This window comes from Anticarsia gemmatalis, chromosome 7 (genome assembly GCF_050436995.1).
Source record: "Anticarsia gemmatalis isolate Benzon Research Colony breed Stoneville strain chromosome 7, ilAntGemm2 primary, whole genome shotgun sequence".
Taxonomy (NCBI): Eukaryota; Metazoa; Arthropoda; class Insecta; order Lepidoptera; family Erebidae; genus Anticarsia; species Anticarsia gemmatalis.
Window position 1 is genome coordinate 4,066,355 of NC_134751.1, and position 13,405 is coordinate 4,079,759.

The 13,405-nt window shown below is 36.2% G+C and overlaps 2 protein-coding genes across 2 annotated transcripts in view; one reads left to right on the plus strand and one right to left on the minus strand.

Moving 5' to 3' along the window:
• Positions 1-3,411: 3,411 nt before the first annotated feature.
• On the minus strand, positions 3,412-6,865 carry Rbm13 (RNA-binding motif protein 13). Its single transcript, XM_076116546.1, has 8 exons — positions 6,712-6,865; positions 6,587-6,633; positions 6,362-6,505; positions 6,100-6,282; positions 5,787-5,916; positions 4,877-5,080; positions 4,392-4,463; positions 3,412-3,520 (listed from the first exon to the last, which is right to left on the minus strand). Exons 1-8 carry the CDS (start codon positions 6,724-6,726, stop codon positions 3,419-3,421), a joined length of 897 nt encoding a protein of 298 aa, XP_075972661.1. The 5' UTR covers positions 6,727-6,865; the 3' UTR covers positions 3,412-3,418.
• A 431-nt stretch (positions 6,866-7,296) lies between these two features.
• The window catches only part of LOC142974303 (uncharacterized), a 29,302-nt gene continuing 23,193 nt past the window's right edge, over positions 7,297-13,405 (plus strand). Inside the window, exons 1-6 of the mRNA XM_076116547.1 lie at positions 7,297-7,637; positions 7,775-8,009; positions 10,238-10,394; positions 11,060-11,134; positions 12,215-12,420; positions 12,885-13,010. Of these exons, the coding sequence (XP_075972662.1) occupies positions 7,487-7,637; positions 7,775-8,009; positions 10,238-10,394; positions 11,060-11,134; positions 12,215-12,420; positions 12,885-13,010 (950 nt within the window). The 5' untranslated portion in view covers positions 7,297-7,486. The remainder of the gene's footprint in view (positions 7,638-7,774; positions 8,010-10,237; positions 10,395-11,059; positions 11,135-12,214; positions 12,421-12,884; positions 13,011-13,405) is intronic.

The window sequence follows — 13,405 nt, forward strand, 5'->3', positions numbered from 1 at the left end:
CACGGTCATTTGATTTCAAACTAAGCAGAGCTTTTATAAGCCAAATAACTTATAAGTAAGTGGCTAGTGGGTCAGTGATGCCGTACCCTCAGGGAGCAAGTGATCTTAGTTTAACGTCCAGCGGGGCCTCTTCGTCCTTCAGCCGCTCACGTCCATGTTGCCCCCTTGTTGCATTTTGAGCAACTAATTTAGAATGGCCCAGTTTGTTAGTACCATAGTAAAATTATTATTTTGCCCAAGAATAATTATGTTTCTCTTTAGCTTCTAAATCGAACAAACCAAGTGCCTGGCTGTTCGAAAAGACTATGAAACTAGTCTACAAGTTAAAAACTCATACTAATAAACATCGTGAAAGCTCTTCTTTAAATTATTATTATTATATATACGTCTTATTTTATCTCCGTATATCTTGACTTCTCGACATCATCAAGTGAATAGAGGTTAAAGGTAGAAATAAAAGAATTGTTCCGACTTCTACCGTTGAGAGTTGGTAAATCTTAGGTAGGATTTACCACAGTTCGGGCCTTTACAGTAACATATACACGCGTAACTCCGAAAAGTCATTGGTGTGTTGCCACGGGTTCGAACCTGCAACCACTTGCGTGGGAGATACTAACTTATACCACCATGCTATCACTGCTTTTAAGGCTTAAAAAAATCTCAATTAAATAAAAAAACTAATCTATCTAATGGAAATTTAACCTATAATTAAAAAGACATGTACCTATTCTGTTTTCTATGACTGACGATCGACAATTAATACAGATACATACCTATTATTACCTATTAAAAAAAACTTCAGTCATCAGTTAAGTGCAAAATAAATCAGGCTACTAACTAGGTAGGTACTTGAGGATTGCATTTACTAAATAAGAATACCTACTTAAGTTTTACTCAGAGGTCATATTGGTTATCTTCGAACGGGAAAACTGCGGGGAAACCCCAGCGAAGTAGGTAGCAGTTAATAATTGTATAGGAATTAGCAATAAGCCGGTATTATTACTCTTTGAATAAAAATACAGTCAACGTCAAAAACATGTTTGAATGTTGCAGTCAAAACTCTTAATATTATTATAGCGAAACAGTCAAAAGTACTTTTCACTGACTGAGCAACATGGATAGGTCAGGTTAGAAGATGTTTTTTTTTAACCAACCAGGTGGAGCTATCCCGCCAAGCTAATATTAAAAGAGATTTTTTTGCGAGATACTAGCGAGAGTTTGAATATGTCGCCGGAGCCCCGCTTCAAAAGTATTATTGAATAAAGTAACTTAAACGTAGGTACTCTTAACTGGTTAAAAGATTTGACTGTAACATACCTGAACACGGTCTCATTTTAAAGGCATTTTGCCAATGAATATAATAAAATCAGAATCACTGTGTACATATTATTGAATAATAGCGAAAATTAAAATTATATTTTAATATACAATTAAAAGGTGACATTATATACATATTTTTGACGCCAACTGTACGTCTAGTGGCTAAAATGTGTACTTATCTATTCTGTAGGAACCTAAATCTTCGTATATTAAGTGTAAGGCCTGTAATCCCACTGTCGTTTTACGAGAGCTGGCGTTTCTCCAACGTCTGCGCAGCGTCAACGTCGCACCAACGCAATATTGACGTCGCGTTTGTTGGCAACAGGTACCTACAATAACGCCATCCCGCTCTGACCGCGTACCTGAAATAGTATCAAGTGCGCGGCGTTAACGTCGCGGTCAGCGAACGGTCTATATGGATGAAATAGCTATACTATGAAACTATGTGCACGTTTTCACCAATACTAAGCTATGTAGAGGTGCGAGAAAGATGTGGTATGAAGATGCAGCGCCGCAGAATGGCACATAGCTACACCACTCGCGACTATCCATAACACGCAACTTCATAACACACATCTTTCCCTTGCGTAATCTTGTACGCTCCTAAGAACGCGCGAAAGAGTGTGAGTGTAAAGGCACCTAATGTCTGTTTAAAATACTGTTCTACTGGTATTCGAGAAAACTATTGGTCAAACCAAAGAAAACCCAACATTTTGAAAATATTTACCAGTTCATTCGTTCGTCGCTATTGTTGATTTACGTGAGCCGCCTCGGACCAATAACAAGGTTTGAAACAAATCGTCCTTAATACACTTTATTGTTTCTACTGAACGTTATTCTGATCACAGTCGCCCAATTCTCATTCAAAGCTTTTGTGAAGATATTAATTAGGAGACAATACTGAAATGATTAAAAGTGAAAATTATTCGTCAAGACTCATGAAAAGCTCTTAATTAAGTCCCGTAATTGAAGTGTGGAATCTGATTGGATTTTCAAATGTATGACGATCTATATGAATATATAAGAATATGATTTTATACCTATCTACAGGGGTTCCCAACTTTTTCTTAGTCCGTAACCACTTTTATATTATTCTTGTTAGCGTGGACCACTATGTAATTATATTAAAAACTAGCTGACCCGCGCAACTTCGCTTGCGTCACAGAAGAGAGAATGGGTCAAGATTTTCCCCGTTTTTGTAACATTTTTTATTGTTCCTCTGCTCCTATTGGTCGTAGCGTGATGTTATATAGCCTATAACCTTCCTCGATAAATGGGCTATCTAACACTGAAAGAATTTTTCAAATCGGACCAGTAGTTGCTGAGATTAGCGCGTTCAAACAAACAAACTCTTCAGCTTTATAATATTAGTATAGATAATATTAGTATAGATAAAGTGTAGGTAGGTAATTTTAAAATCATTTGCGGACCACATCTTGACTGCCACGGACCACTGGTTGGGAACCACTGATCTACAGTTATTTCATGAATTTGTCCCCTTAACTGTTAACTGCGAGAGCGGCGGCTAGCCGCGCGGCTAACAGATTTTTTACAGCTTAATACGCAACCGTCTGTCAGTGATTGTACGCACTTTACAGCCATACATTTTCGGACGGTTGCATATTAAACTGTAACCGCGCAGCTAGCCTCTCCCACGGTAAACCGCGGCTGCGTAAGCGGGCTTATAATACCTATACTGAGTATACTGACGAAATTAAACGGCTAAGGAATGCACGTAATATCTATACATTAAAGATTCTTAGAAGGTACCTACCTAGCTAGATATTGTAATAAATGAATTATTTCTTAAATTGAAATGGATTTGGATCAAATCTATTTATATCCATACTTTTTTTATATTTTAGCAAAGATTGTAAGGATCGACCAAGTGGCGTTCTCTGGTCTCTGCCTACCATGTATGTATGTATGTATATTGTATATTTTAGCATTAAATTAATTGACATTGGATTCTACTAATTATTTAATTTTGCAAACGACACCAGCAGGTGTACAATATTTCAACTTTAAAGCACAATTATTCCAATATTCTTATAATATTTATTTCATAAGGTTGACAATAAAATAATTACATTATTAATCAGTGTTTTATTTTCTTTCTCGACACACTAGCAACTGGTTCCGTTTCATATTCGATCTCAACGCGTGGCTTCTTCTTCTGAATAACCTTTTCAGCCATATCCTGTAAAAAATATATAATATATATGTCTTACTGATAAACGTCGTGTAGATATGTAGATACTGTGTTATGTCACTTTCAGCTTCAAAACCTTATAAGAGTGAAAACGTTGGTGTGACGATCCAAATGCCTTTGATATTAATTGGACATGCAAATCAGGCGAGAGCTAGTTGAATAAAAGGGGGAGGTCTCTGCCCAGCAATGGGATATAGGACTGTAAATGGGTAGAAAATTAATAGATGAAAGTAAATATCTAAATCTTATTCAGTTTGACAACCATGTCTAATTCACAAATATATTTTAGACTGTAGTGTGTATGCGAGTGCCATGCAAGAAGTCTCGGGTTCGAATCCCGGGTCGAGCCAAAAGCCTTTTTTGATTTATCTGTTAAAAAATTGTCAGAGATTGCCTGGAGAGCACGTAAAGCCGTCAGTCTTGCGCCTGACCTCTCCCTGGTAGTGTCGGTTTAGCCGTCCCACCGGACTATGAGAGTAAAAGGAAGAGTGTACCTGTATCTTGTGCACACACTTGGCCACTATAAATAAAATCCTGCGCAGTTGCCGGGTTTCAATGAAACTGTCCCGCCGTAGCTAAAATCGGCCAGGCCGACATTATGTATGCATATGTGCGCCACGGGTCTGCCTCCGTGGCGCAGTGGTTTAGGTCACCACGCCGATACCACTGCATCGGGAGGTCGTGGGTTCGATTCCCACACGGAGCAATTATTTGTGCGATCCACAAATAATTGTTTCGGGTCTGGTTGTGCTTTGTATCCGTTGTTTGTATGTTTGTAAAAGTCCCCGCGACACAAGAGCAATTCTTAGTGCGGGAGTTGTCTTTTCAAAAAGATAAAAAAGATAAAAAATTTAATTACCTCTATGTCCGACGTCTCTGATTCGAAATCGCTGCCAACATAGGCATCCTCCCTCTTGCCAGAATCGCTGTCCTATAACAAAGTCATTACATTTTTTTTAACAAGGGCCCCAGCTTCGCCTGGATCAAAGTTACTTAATAACCTGTAAGTGTATCTATAAGTGTATGGAGAACTGCTCTATCAATTGATGTGACCTCACCATCTGATAAGTAGATTTTAAGTTTATCATGATGCGGTCGATGCGGCAAAATGCCCTGGCAACTGACTTTAATTTATAATATTTAAGGGTCTTTAATTTTATCAAAACTAAGACCTTGCCCAGAAGACGCGAATTCGCCGTGATTCTGCCTACAAGGAGCGTGAGCTACGAGCGTGTTTCGAACTCGCGCGTAGCTTGGAAGCGCGATATATTATGGGCCTAGTTTCTCGACAAGGTCTTAGATACTACAATGTGAAAAATACTCAAGAGAAGGAAATTATTATACCTCATCAGTATCCATATCGCTGTCAGCTTCAACAAATTCGTCAGTCTGCTCGACAGTTCTCTCCAACTCTCTCTCAAGTTCTGGCTCCATTTCTGTCTCCCTTTCTTCTTCCTCCTCATCTTCTTTCTCACTCTCACTTGATATCTCTTCAGCTTTGAGAGCCGCGTCGAACGCCATTTGCGGGAAATTGTAAATATCGTTGTACTGCAAAAGTAAGTAATTTATTAATAAAAGAAATTCTGATGTTCATATCAAGTGAAACTATGAGACGAAATAGCCTGTGTGCTAATGCCAAGCAAAGTAAATAAATGTATGTTTGATATAATTTTCACATCACAATATACCTAGTTTAAAATTTTTAATATTTCCCAGCAAATTATAATGAAACCTGGAACTTGGTTATTCATTTCTAATTTGGGCACATATTATTTAAAAAAGGCAAAATCTTGTAAAGTCAAGTTAAGAGAAATACACACAAACCCAATTTTTTTACCGAAAAGTAAACATGGCTATAAATTTGTTCAGTGAAAGCTATGATTTGTAAAATAAAATGCTCCTGGTCTGCTCTAGATTTAAGTTAACTTTATGATGTCTTAGGCTTATTGTGTTCGACAATATTTTGATAACAAAACTGACTCGAAGCAATTATTATATTTGTTCGACTTGTGCCAATCTTGCAGTTCCTTCGATTCTCATCGTTACAATTCAGTTTTAATTCAGCGCCGCAATGCCGTGCGTAAATTTTCTTGAACTTTTATGTGAACATATTCGATTTTACAGTCTAGCTTGGCCAGTTAATGCCAAACTGAATATTTGTGTAGCAAGAGTTATATCCAGTGCAACATTGTATTTTTTAAAGCTTTGATTGTAACTATTTAGTATTTACTAATAAACTTGTGCTTTTACTTACGGTGCCCTTCTTCAGCCTCTCGAGCAGTTGTTTTTCAATAGCATTGTCTATCCTAGCAGCAACCAATGCCTTTTCTTCACGTCTTCTCTCTCGCCGTTCAATCTTACGCTGTATTGGCACCAACTCTTTCCTGTAAATTATGATTATATTATTTTCTCAACACGCAAATGAAAGTCAAATACACAATTTTAACAAGACAGTACCATAATTCCAAAAAAAAATTACTCTTTATTATATATTTATATTATATTTTTGACTCTTTTTGAAGTTTGTACCATGGACAGTAGCTTCTGTTATATATTGTTATACTTACACCCTTCTCAATTTGAGTTTTCTCATCCGTATAAGGTATTGTGTGATCTTAACAAATCTTTGTTTACATTTTGCTTTGATAAAAGCAGGCCAATATAAAAGATTCTCATTTATTTGATATATAGCCTTCTCAAAGTTTCTTGATAGTTTAACTTTCTCCCATTGCTTGGCAGGAAACATTACACTGAAAAAAAAATGGAGTAAAGAGCCTGTTGGCAGTTGTTAAAATAATACATATCTCGTCTTTTGTAACCATATCTCACCGTTCCGCAGTCTTCATGTATAAGTAAATAATACCATTTTCTTCTCTGATTGTAGCATATTTACTGTTGGCGAGGGGGCATGAAGCCCGAGTGCATAGACCAGTGAGGTTGAATTCATTTCGACAGAATTGTTGAGTTTTTGTGCTAAAATATTACAAAAAGAAATGGTTTAAATTTTAAACTTATGGTTTAATTATATTCTTATTCCGTATAAACTAAACTTACGTTACTTTATGAGAGCAATGTGTTTTGTTGATGATAGCCCACACAACCTAAAAAAAAAACAACATGTTATACCACATAATGCAATATGCAAGAATAAAAACCGTATAAATTAGTTTTGTACTTACGTCGTCGTGTTGCATTTTAATTTATGGATCCTTCTATATTTTGCTTAACTGCTTCAAGTATTCACATGCAACAACACAACATAACCTCAAAATGTACAAAAAGGACAAAAACACACGACGTGAATGAATTGGATGACAATGACATCTAATCATCTAGCTTGACAGTTGCTGACAGCTAGTGATGTAAAATAAATGCGAACTATGAACAACATAATATAGGTATATAGTTCACCATTGCAATTTAATCATTTAAAGTATCTACTAAACTTATTTTACCTAGTAAGTACTACACTATGTACACAATTAGATAGTTAAGTAAGTAGGTACCTACCAGCCTATTTTATATTTACCTATGTGTATTTTGTATTCTAAAACAAAAAACAAAATTACAGAATTGAATCTAGAGTTATTATAGCCACATTAGCTACCGAATGTGTGCTTAATTTCATTGAAATTGAATAAATGAATACAATAGATGTAACTTACCTACGTAGTCGTAGCTGCGTACATACTACAAAGAAGACATTTAATTAGTAGCAATCTGTGGTAAGTTTTTGAAAAACGCATAGAGGCACAGCACTAATTCTAATTCTATTTTTTCAGTTTGAAATCGTATGTCGGTTATTTTAGTGTTCTGTTTACGTTTTGTTTTCAACGCGTCGCGCTCTTTGTATTATACGGCATATCGAAAAAATGTTATTTGTGCAAAATTTTCGAGTCTACATTGTTTAATGTTCGACACATATTCTGAATTGTAGTTAAATAATGATAGAAAATGAGTGACAATATAAAAGTAGTTGTCAAAGTTAGACCTCTAATTTCACGTGAAATAGAAGAGAAACATTCTTACCAGTGGCGGGTTAAGAATAACACGCTATATCAGCTCGACCAGAATGGCAAGGATAATGGACAATCTTTCACATTCGGTGAGTGAAACTTTGCAATTGGGGGTTATCAAATTGCGTGCGAAAACTATTGTGATTCTAATGAGCAAGTGGGTCTGTGCACATACGTCACTAAATCGAAGGCTGTGCATGTTAACGACTTTCGAAATGTTTTTCAGACAAAGTATACGACAAAGATACGAAGACATCTGATGTTTACAATGACATTGCAAAGCCGATTGTCGAAGCCGCCACGGCAGGCTTCAACGGCACAATATTTGCATATGGACAGACTTCTTCCGGCAAAACGTACACCATGACTGGAACTGACAGTTCTCCAGGAATAATTCCACTGGCTGTACTCAATTTGTTTGAGATCATTAAAAATGTTCCAGGTCGAGATTTCTTAGTGAGGTAAAATCTTTACTTTAAATGCATGATTACCTTTACCAGGTAAAGCACTCGAAGCTCAAGACTTGTATTTCATTTTTTTTTTTACAAAATATTCAATGTAAGCAGAGCGAGTCATAATCATATCATATAGTTATATAGTTTACCCATATTCATTATACCTAGTAGTATTCTTACTAGTGAACAGCCCATAATTTCTTGAATAAATGGTGAGTAAACATTATATTCAAACAATTTGAAGGCTGCAGCCAAGTTATGTAAAGATCAGATTTTTTATGAAATAGATTTTGTTATCATTAAGATAAGCACAAAAGAAAGTGTTTTATAATTTATGTATGCACATCAATTATATTTAAACATGCGTTCTATTCTTAGAAAAGTATTTTATTTTTTAATTTGACATACCTACTTATGCTTTAAAAAGTCAGACTATTAACTTGTATCATTTTATTAGCACTTTCATTTTCACTATTATACAGAAAATCCAATTAGGTTTTAAGTAAAATTTGAGCATAACACTACATAAATCATTATGATTACATTGTGATAATTTAATCATGGTAAGTGCAGCATATTATACTCTCATGTTTGCTGTAAAATTATTTAGTTTATGTTATGTCTGTAATGCTGCATAAACCATATCATTACATGTAGGTAGGTAGATACTGCAGAATGCTATGTAACTTGATCAGTGCATACTTTTCCTTTCTCTTTGAAATATTACACTCACTCACAACTACTTAGTATGTACATAGGTTAATATGTCATCGTCTATACATGAGATTTCACTGATAATGTCAAAATAGATGTATATATGTTACTGTAAAAGCCCGAACTGTGGTATATCTTAAGATTTTCCGGTCAAACCTAAGATTTACCAACTCTCAATGGTAAAAGTCCGAACGTTCTTTTATTTCGAACTTTTACCACCATTTAATTGGCAAATCTTAGGATTTACATAACGAAACGGTAAAAGTTGATTATCATGACGTGTTTGAGCCGTAATATAAAGATATTGCTAGGGATATAATTATATGCCGTAATATAGTTATAATGAGAGTTTGAAGATGTCGCCGGAGCCCCGCGAAGCGGGGCTCCTCCTTCTGGGTGGTTTAAAAAAAAATAACCACGAAGGCTGAGGTGGGAGCTTCGCTACGCTCGCTCCCACCTCAGCCTTCTAACCTAACCTACCCATGTCGGTTTGCCCAAAACTCCTTCTTTATAACTGTAAAATTATTTTATATTAGCTACATTTACCTGCCCTTGAGGTATATCCTAAGATTTACCAAGTAAATAGGGGTAAAAGTTCGAAATAAAATAATTGTTCGGACTTTTACCATTGAGAGTTGGTAAATCTTAGGATATATCGGAAAATCTTAGGATTTACCACAGTCCGGGCTTTTACAGTAACATATATACATAAAATCACACCTCTCATAGGGGTATAATAGGCAACGACCAGGGATATAATTAAACTACAATAGTTTCTTTACTTGTGGTCTTCGGACTGCAGCCTTGCCTTAAAAAGACTTTTGTTTTAACCTGTAACTGTCCCACTGCTGAGCAAAGATCTCCTCCCAACCTGAGAGTTGACTTTTAGTAAGTGTATTTAGATAGAGAGATAGTCTTAAAATGCCTTTTTGCGAAAGATTTTACATGTCATACTGAGGGGGTTGTTTATACTCAGCGGTAGTTAGAAATTGTCTGAATAAATATATATACCACATAACCAATTGATTCTTAGTCTGTGAATATCTAAAGCACAGATCTTTGCCAAAAACAATGTTTTTTCTTGCTTTCAAAAACTTAAGGCAAGCTTAAGTAAACAGCTGCTGACTAAAGTAGGCCTAGGTCATACTTTTGATTTTAACAGGTGCTTATATTTGGGACATGACAATTGATCAATGCAAAACAAAACACACTATTCTGAAATCCTGGATTTGCCATTCACATTATCATATTCCAACAACAGTGAAGAGGCGTTCCAAAATAGAGTTGATGTAGTTATATCAGATAGGCCACCATCAGCTGCAGCCACAGACATGTGGGTCACTGATGCTCTGGATTCTAAATGTTGTATTGCTCTAGCCACAGCCTTAATCGTACAAGACTCTGCTAGATTGTCAGACTATGGGTCTAAGTCTTATACACAATTACACTGATACATTTAGATGGAAACAAATTTCTTGAGTTGAGGCTAAGAGATAATGATGTCACATATTACTTTTCAGGGTATCATACATAGAGATATACAATGAAACTGTGAAGGACCTGCTGAATGTTGAAAAAAAGGATATAAAGGTCCATGAGACTTTACAGGGAATCAAAGTTGATGCTACTGAAAAGGTCACATCCTCACCTGAAGAAGTTTTGGAAGCTATGAAAGACGTTGGTATCATAATTGTAGTTTATATCCTTTAACTTGTAACACTACTTAATTTGAGAAATACTTATGTCTAGATGTACCCATCTCTTTCTTTGCATGTAAGAGTAGGCTTTGTTTGATCCCTGGTCTTTACTCTCTTTATGTCTAAAATGCATTATGATTAGTTCAACCTCTTTGGTCAGAAAGTGATACCTACATTGTTCATGTTTTAATTTTTTTATCAACCTTCAAATATGTATGTTTTTCATACCGTTGTTTGTTTCCGAGAAATATTCTCAGTGTTTCATTGTATTGTTTAATATGAGCATACAGCAATAATGCTGACTTGGCATTGACATTTTCATTGTTTAAAATATTGCCTCTGTTACAGTGGTACAGTATTTTGAAGGTGTGACTGATTTATGATGAATAAATACAAAAACTTTAGGACCTGTATAGCCAATAATAGAATTACAATCTAATCCACATCCACCCGCCACTCGCGTATGTGATGAAACCCCCTATTTTAGCAAACTGGTCGCGATCTATTAAAAAGAGTTGCCTATTTTTGACCCAGAATTTCAGCTATATCCATGCTAAATTACATCAAAATCAGTTCTGAAGTTTAACTTTGAACGCAAGGGAGTTGCACACTCATTGAATATTCACAATTTTTACTGTTTTACAGGGTGAAGCAAACAGACAAAAAGGTGCCACAAACATGAATGAACAGAGTAGCAGATCCCATTCGATATTCCAAATTGTAAGTAATTCTTACTTGTCTTATGTCAGGTTTGCTACACACATATTAGGTTCGGCATTAATCAGCCCAGCCAGGCGGCAAAACCGAGTATGTGTAGATGAATGTTCGGGGAAAATACTACTAGTGACGATCGGACCTGAAGGAACTACCCGATCGGTTCAAGCTGAACAAGTACAGTCATTGCTTTGAGTCGATTATGTCGATAATGAGCAAACTTTTCTATATCACATACATGAAAAGTCATGAATACCTCGGTGGCGCATCGGTACGAAACCCAACTCGGGATATAAAGTTAGTCTTAAGTTTTTATCTCACGATTTTTTCCGTTTAAAAAACAGGCTGTTGACCTCTGTGTCTCCTAGGGCTTTACTATCATCAACTGTTAATATTTAAGTAGCAATTAAGTAATATCAATTTAAATAATGTTTTCTATATTATATTAGAATTTATTTCTTAATTATTCAAAGTAAAATGGTAGCATTCAATGTCAATAATAAACTATGAATACGCCTTTATGACATACAGCAATAGCTACTTCTAATCTAGTGTACACATTAAACATTGTAATATTTTTTCTTAATTTGTTGACAATGCGTGGGACTAGGAAGACACATTCAACTTGTTATTGTGAGCTTTTTATGGTCAATGGCCATAGAGATATTTCGTAATGAGCTACGCCTACGGTAGTGACGCAGTCGGTAATGTTTCCAATAGTAGCCCGGAGTTTCTTAACGCGCCCTGTAAATGCCATTCATACGCCCCTGCCTACAACTTCGGGTACAACAGGCGTGATGTTATGTATGTAAATCTTTCTTTTCAAAAGACAGCTCCCGCACTAAGAATTGCTCTTGTGTTGCGGAGACGTTTACAAACATACAAACAATGGACACAAAGTACAACCAGGCCCGAAACAATTATTTGTAGATCTTACAAGTGATTGTTCCGTGTGGGAATTGAACTCAAGACCTTTCGACGCAACGGTAGCGGCGTGACGACCTAAACCACTGCGCCATATATTTATATCATACACGTCAGCAAACGGCTATTCTATAAATGCATGTATTATTCATTTGCTTGCAGACAATTGAATCTCGAGAGCACATAGAAGGTGATAACGAAGGAGGATGTGTGAACGTGTCGCAACTAAACTTGGTAGACCTCGCCGGCTCGGAGCGCGCCGGCCAGACCGGGGCCACCGGCATACGATTCAAAGAGGGAACACATATCAACAAGTCACTCTCTGCACTGGCACTTGTCATCAAACAACTCTCTGAAGACCCTAATAAGTTAGTCTATTGAACTTATCGTAGTTGAATACTAAACCTGAAAGCTTGGTCTTGTTGCTGACAATACCATTGCATAACATTTAGTTATAGATTGATAGTTAGTAATTGGGTACTTGGGGATTGGGTTAACGAAAAAATATTAAACTTGTGTTGGTAGAAGGTTCATCTAAAATGCTCAGACCACGTTATTTTGGTTATATAAGAGAAAAATAAGAAAGAAGATGCAGTGATAGCCGAGTGGTATAACTTTGCACCTCCCACTCAAGTGGTCGATGGTACGAACTCGAGACAACACACCAATGACTCTTCGAAGCTATGTTTGTATTAGAAATATTTATCACTTGCTCTAACGGTAAAAGATAACATCGTGATGGAACCTTGCATGACTAAAAAATTTTCAATACATTTCTTGACGGCGGCGTGCCAAGTCCCCAACCCGTCCCTTACATAATTTTATTTTTCAGATATGCAAATTACCGCGACAGTAAACTAACGCGTATCCTGCAGAACTCGTTGGGAGGCAACGCTAAGACGAGTATCATATGTGCAGTTACTCCGGCGGCCGTAGAAGAAACTATCTCCACCTTACAGTGAGTCATTTGCTTCATTTATCCACCTGACCATTTATACGGACATGAATGATATAAAGCAGACTTTTAACTAAGTTGTATATATATTACTACAACTTGAGTAACAGTGTAAACAACAGTCGCGAGAAGTAATATGATATATTATATTACAGCACATTGTAAACGGTTTTATTTATATTGTTCGAGTACTTTTGGCTATGGGATATCCCAGAGGTTCCCAAACTATTTTCATCTGACGCCCACTTTCAAAATCAGTTATTTTGTAGCGCCCCCATTTATTTTTCACCTTATAAACCTCAATAACGTATGTATTAGTTTCGCCTGGAGATTAATTAAACCTATCTTTTAAACAAGACTTTTTTTACCAGAGAGATAGATTAGGTACCTACATTAAT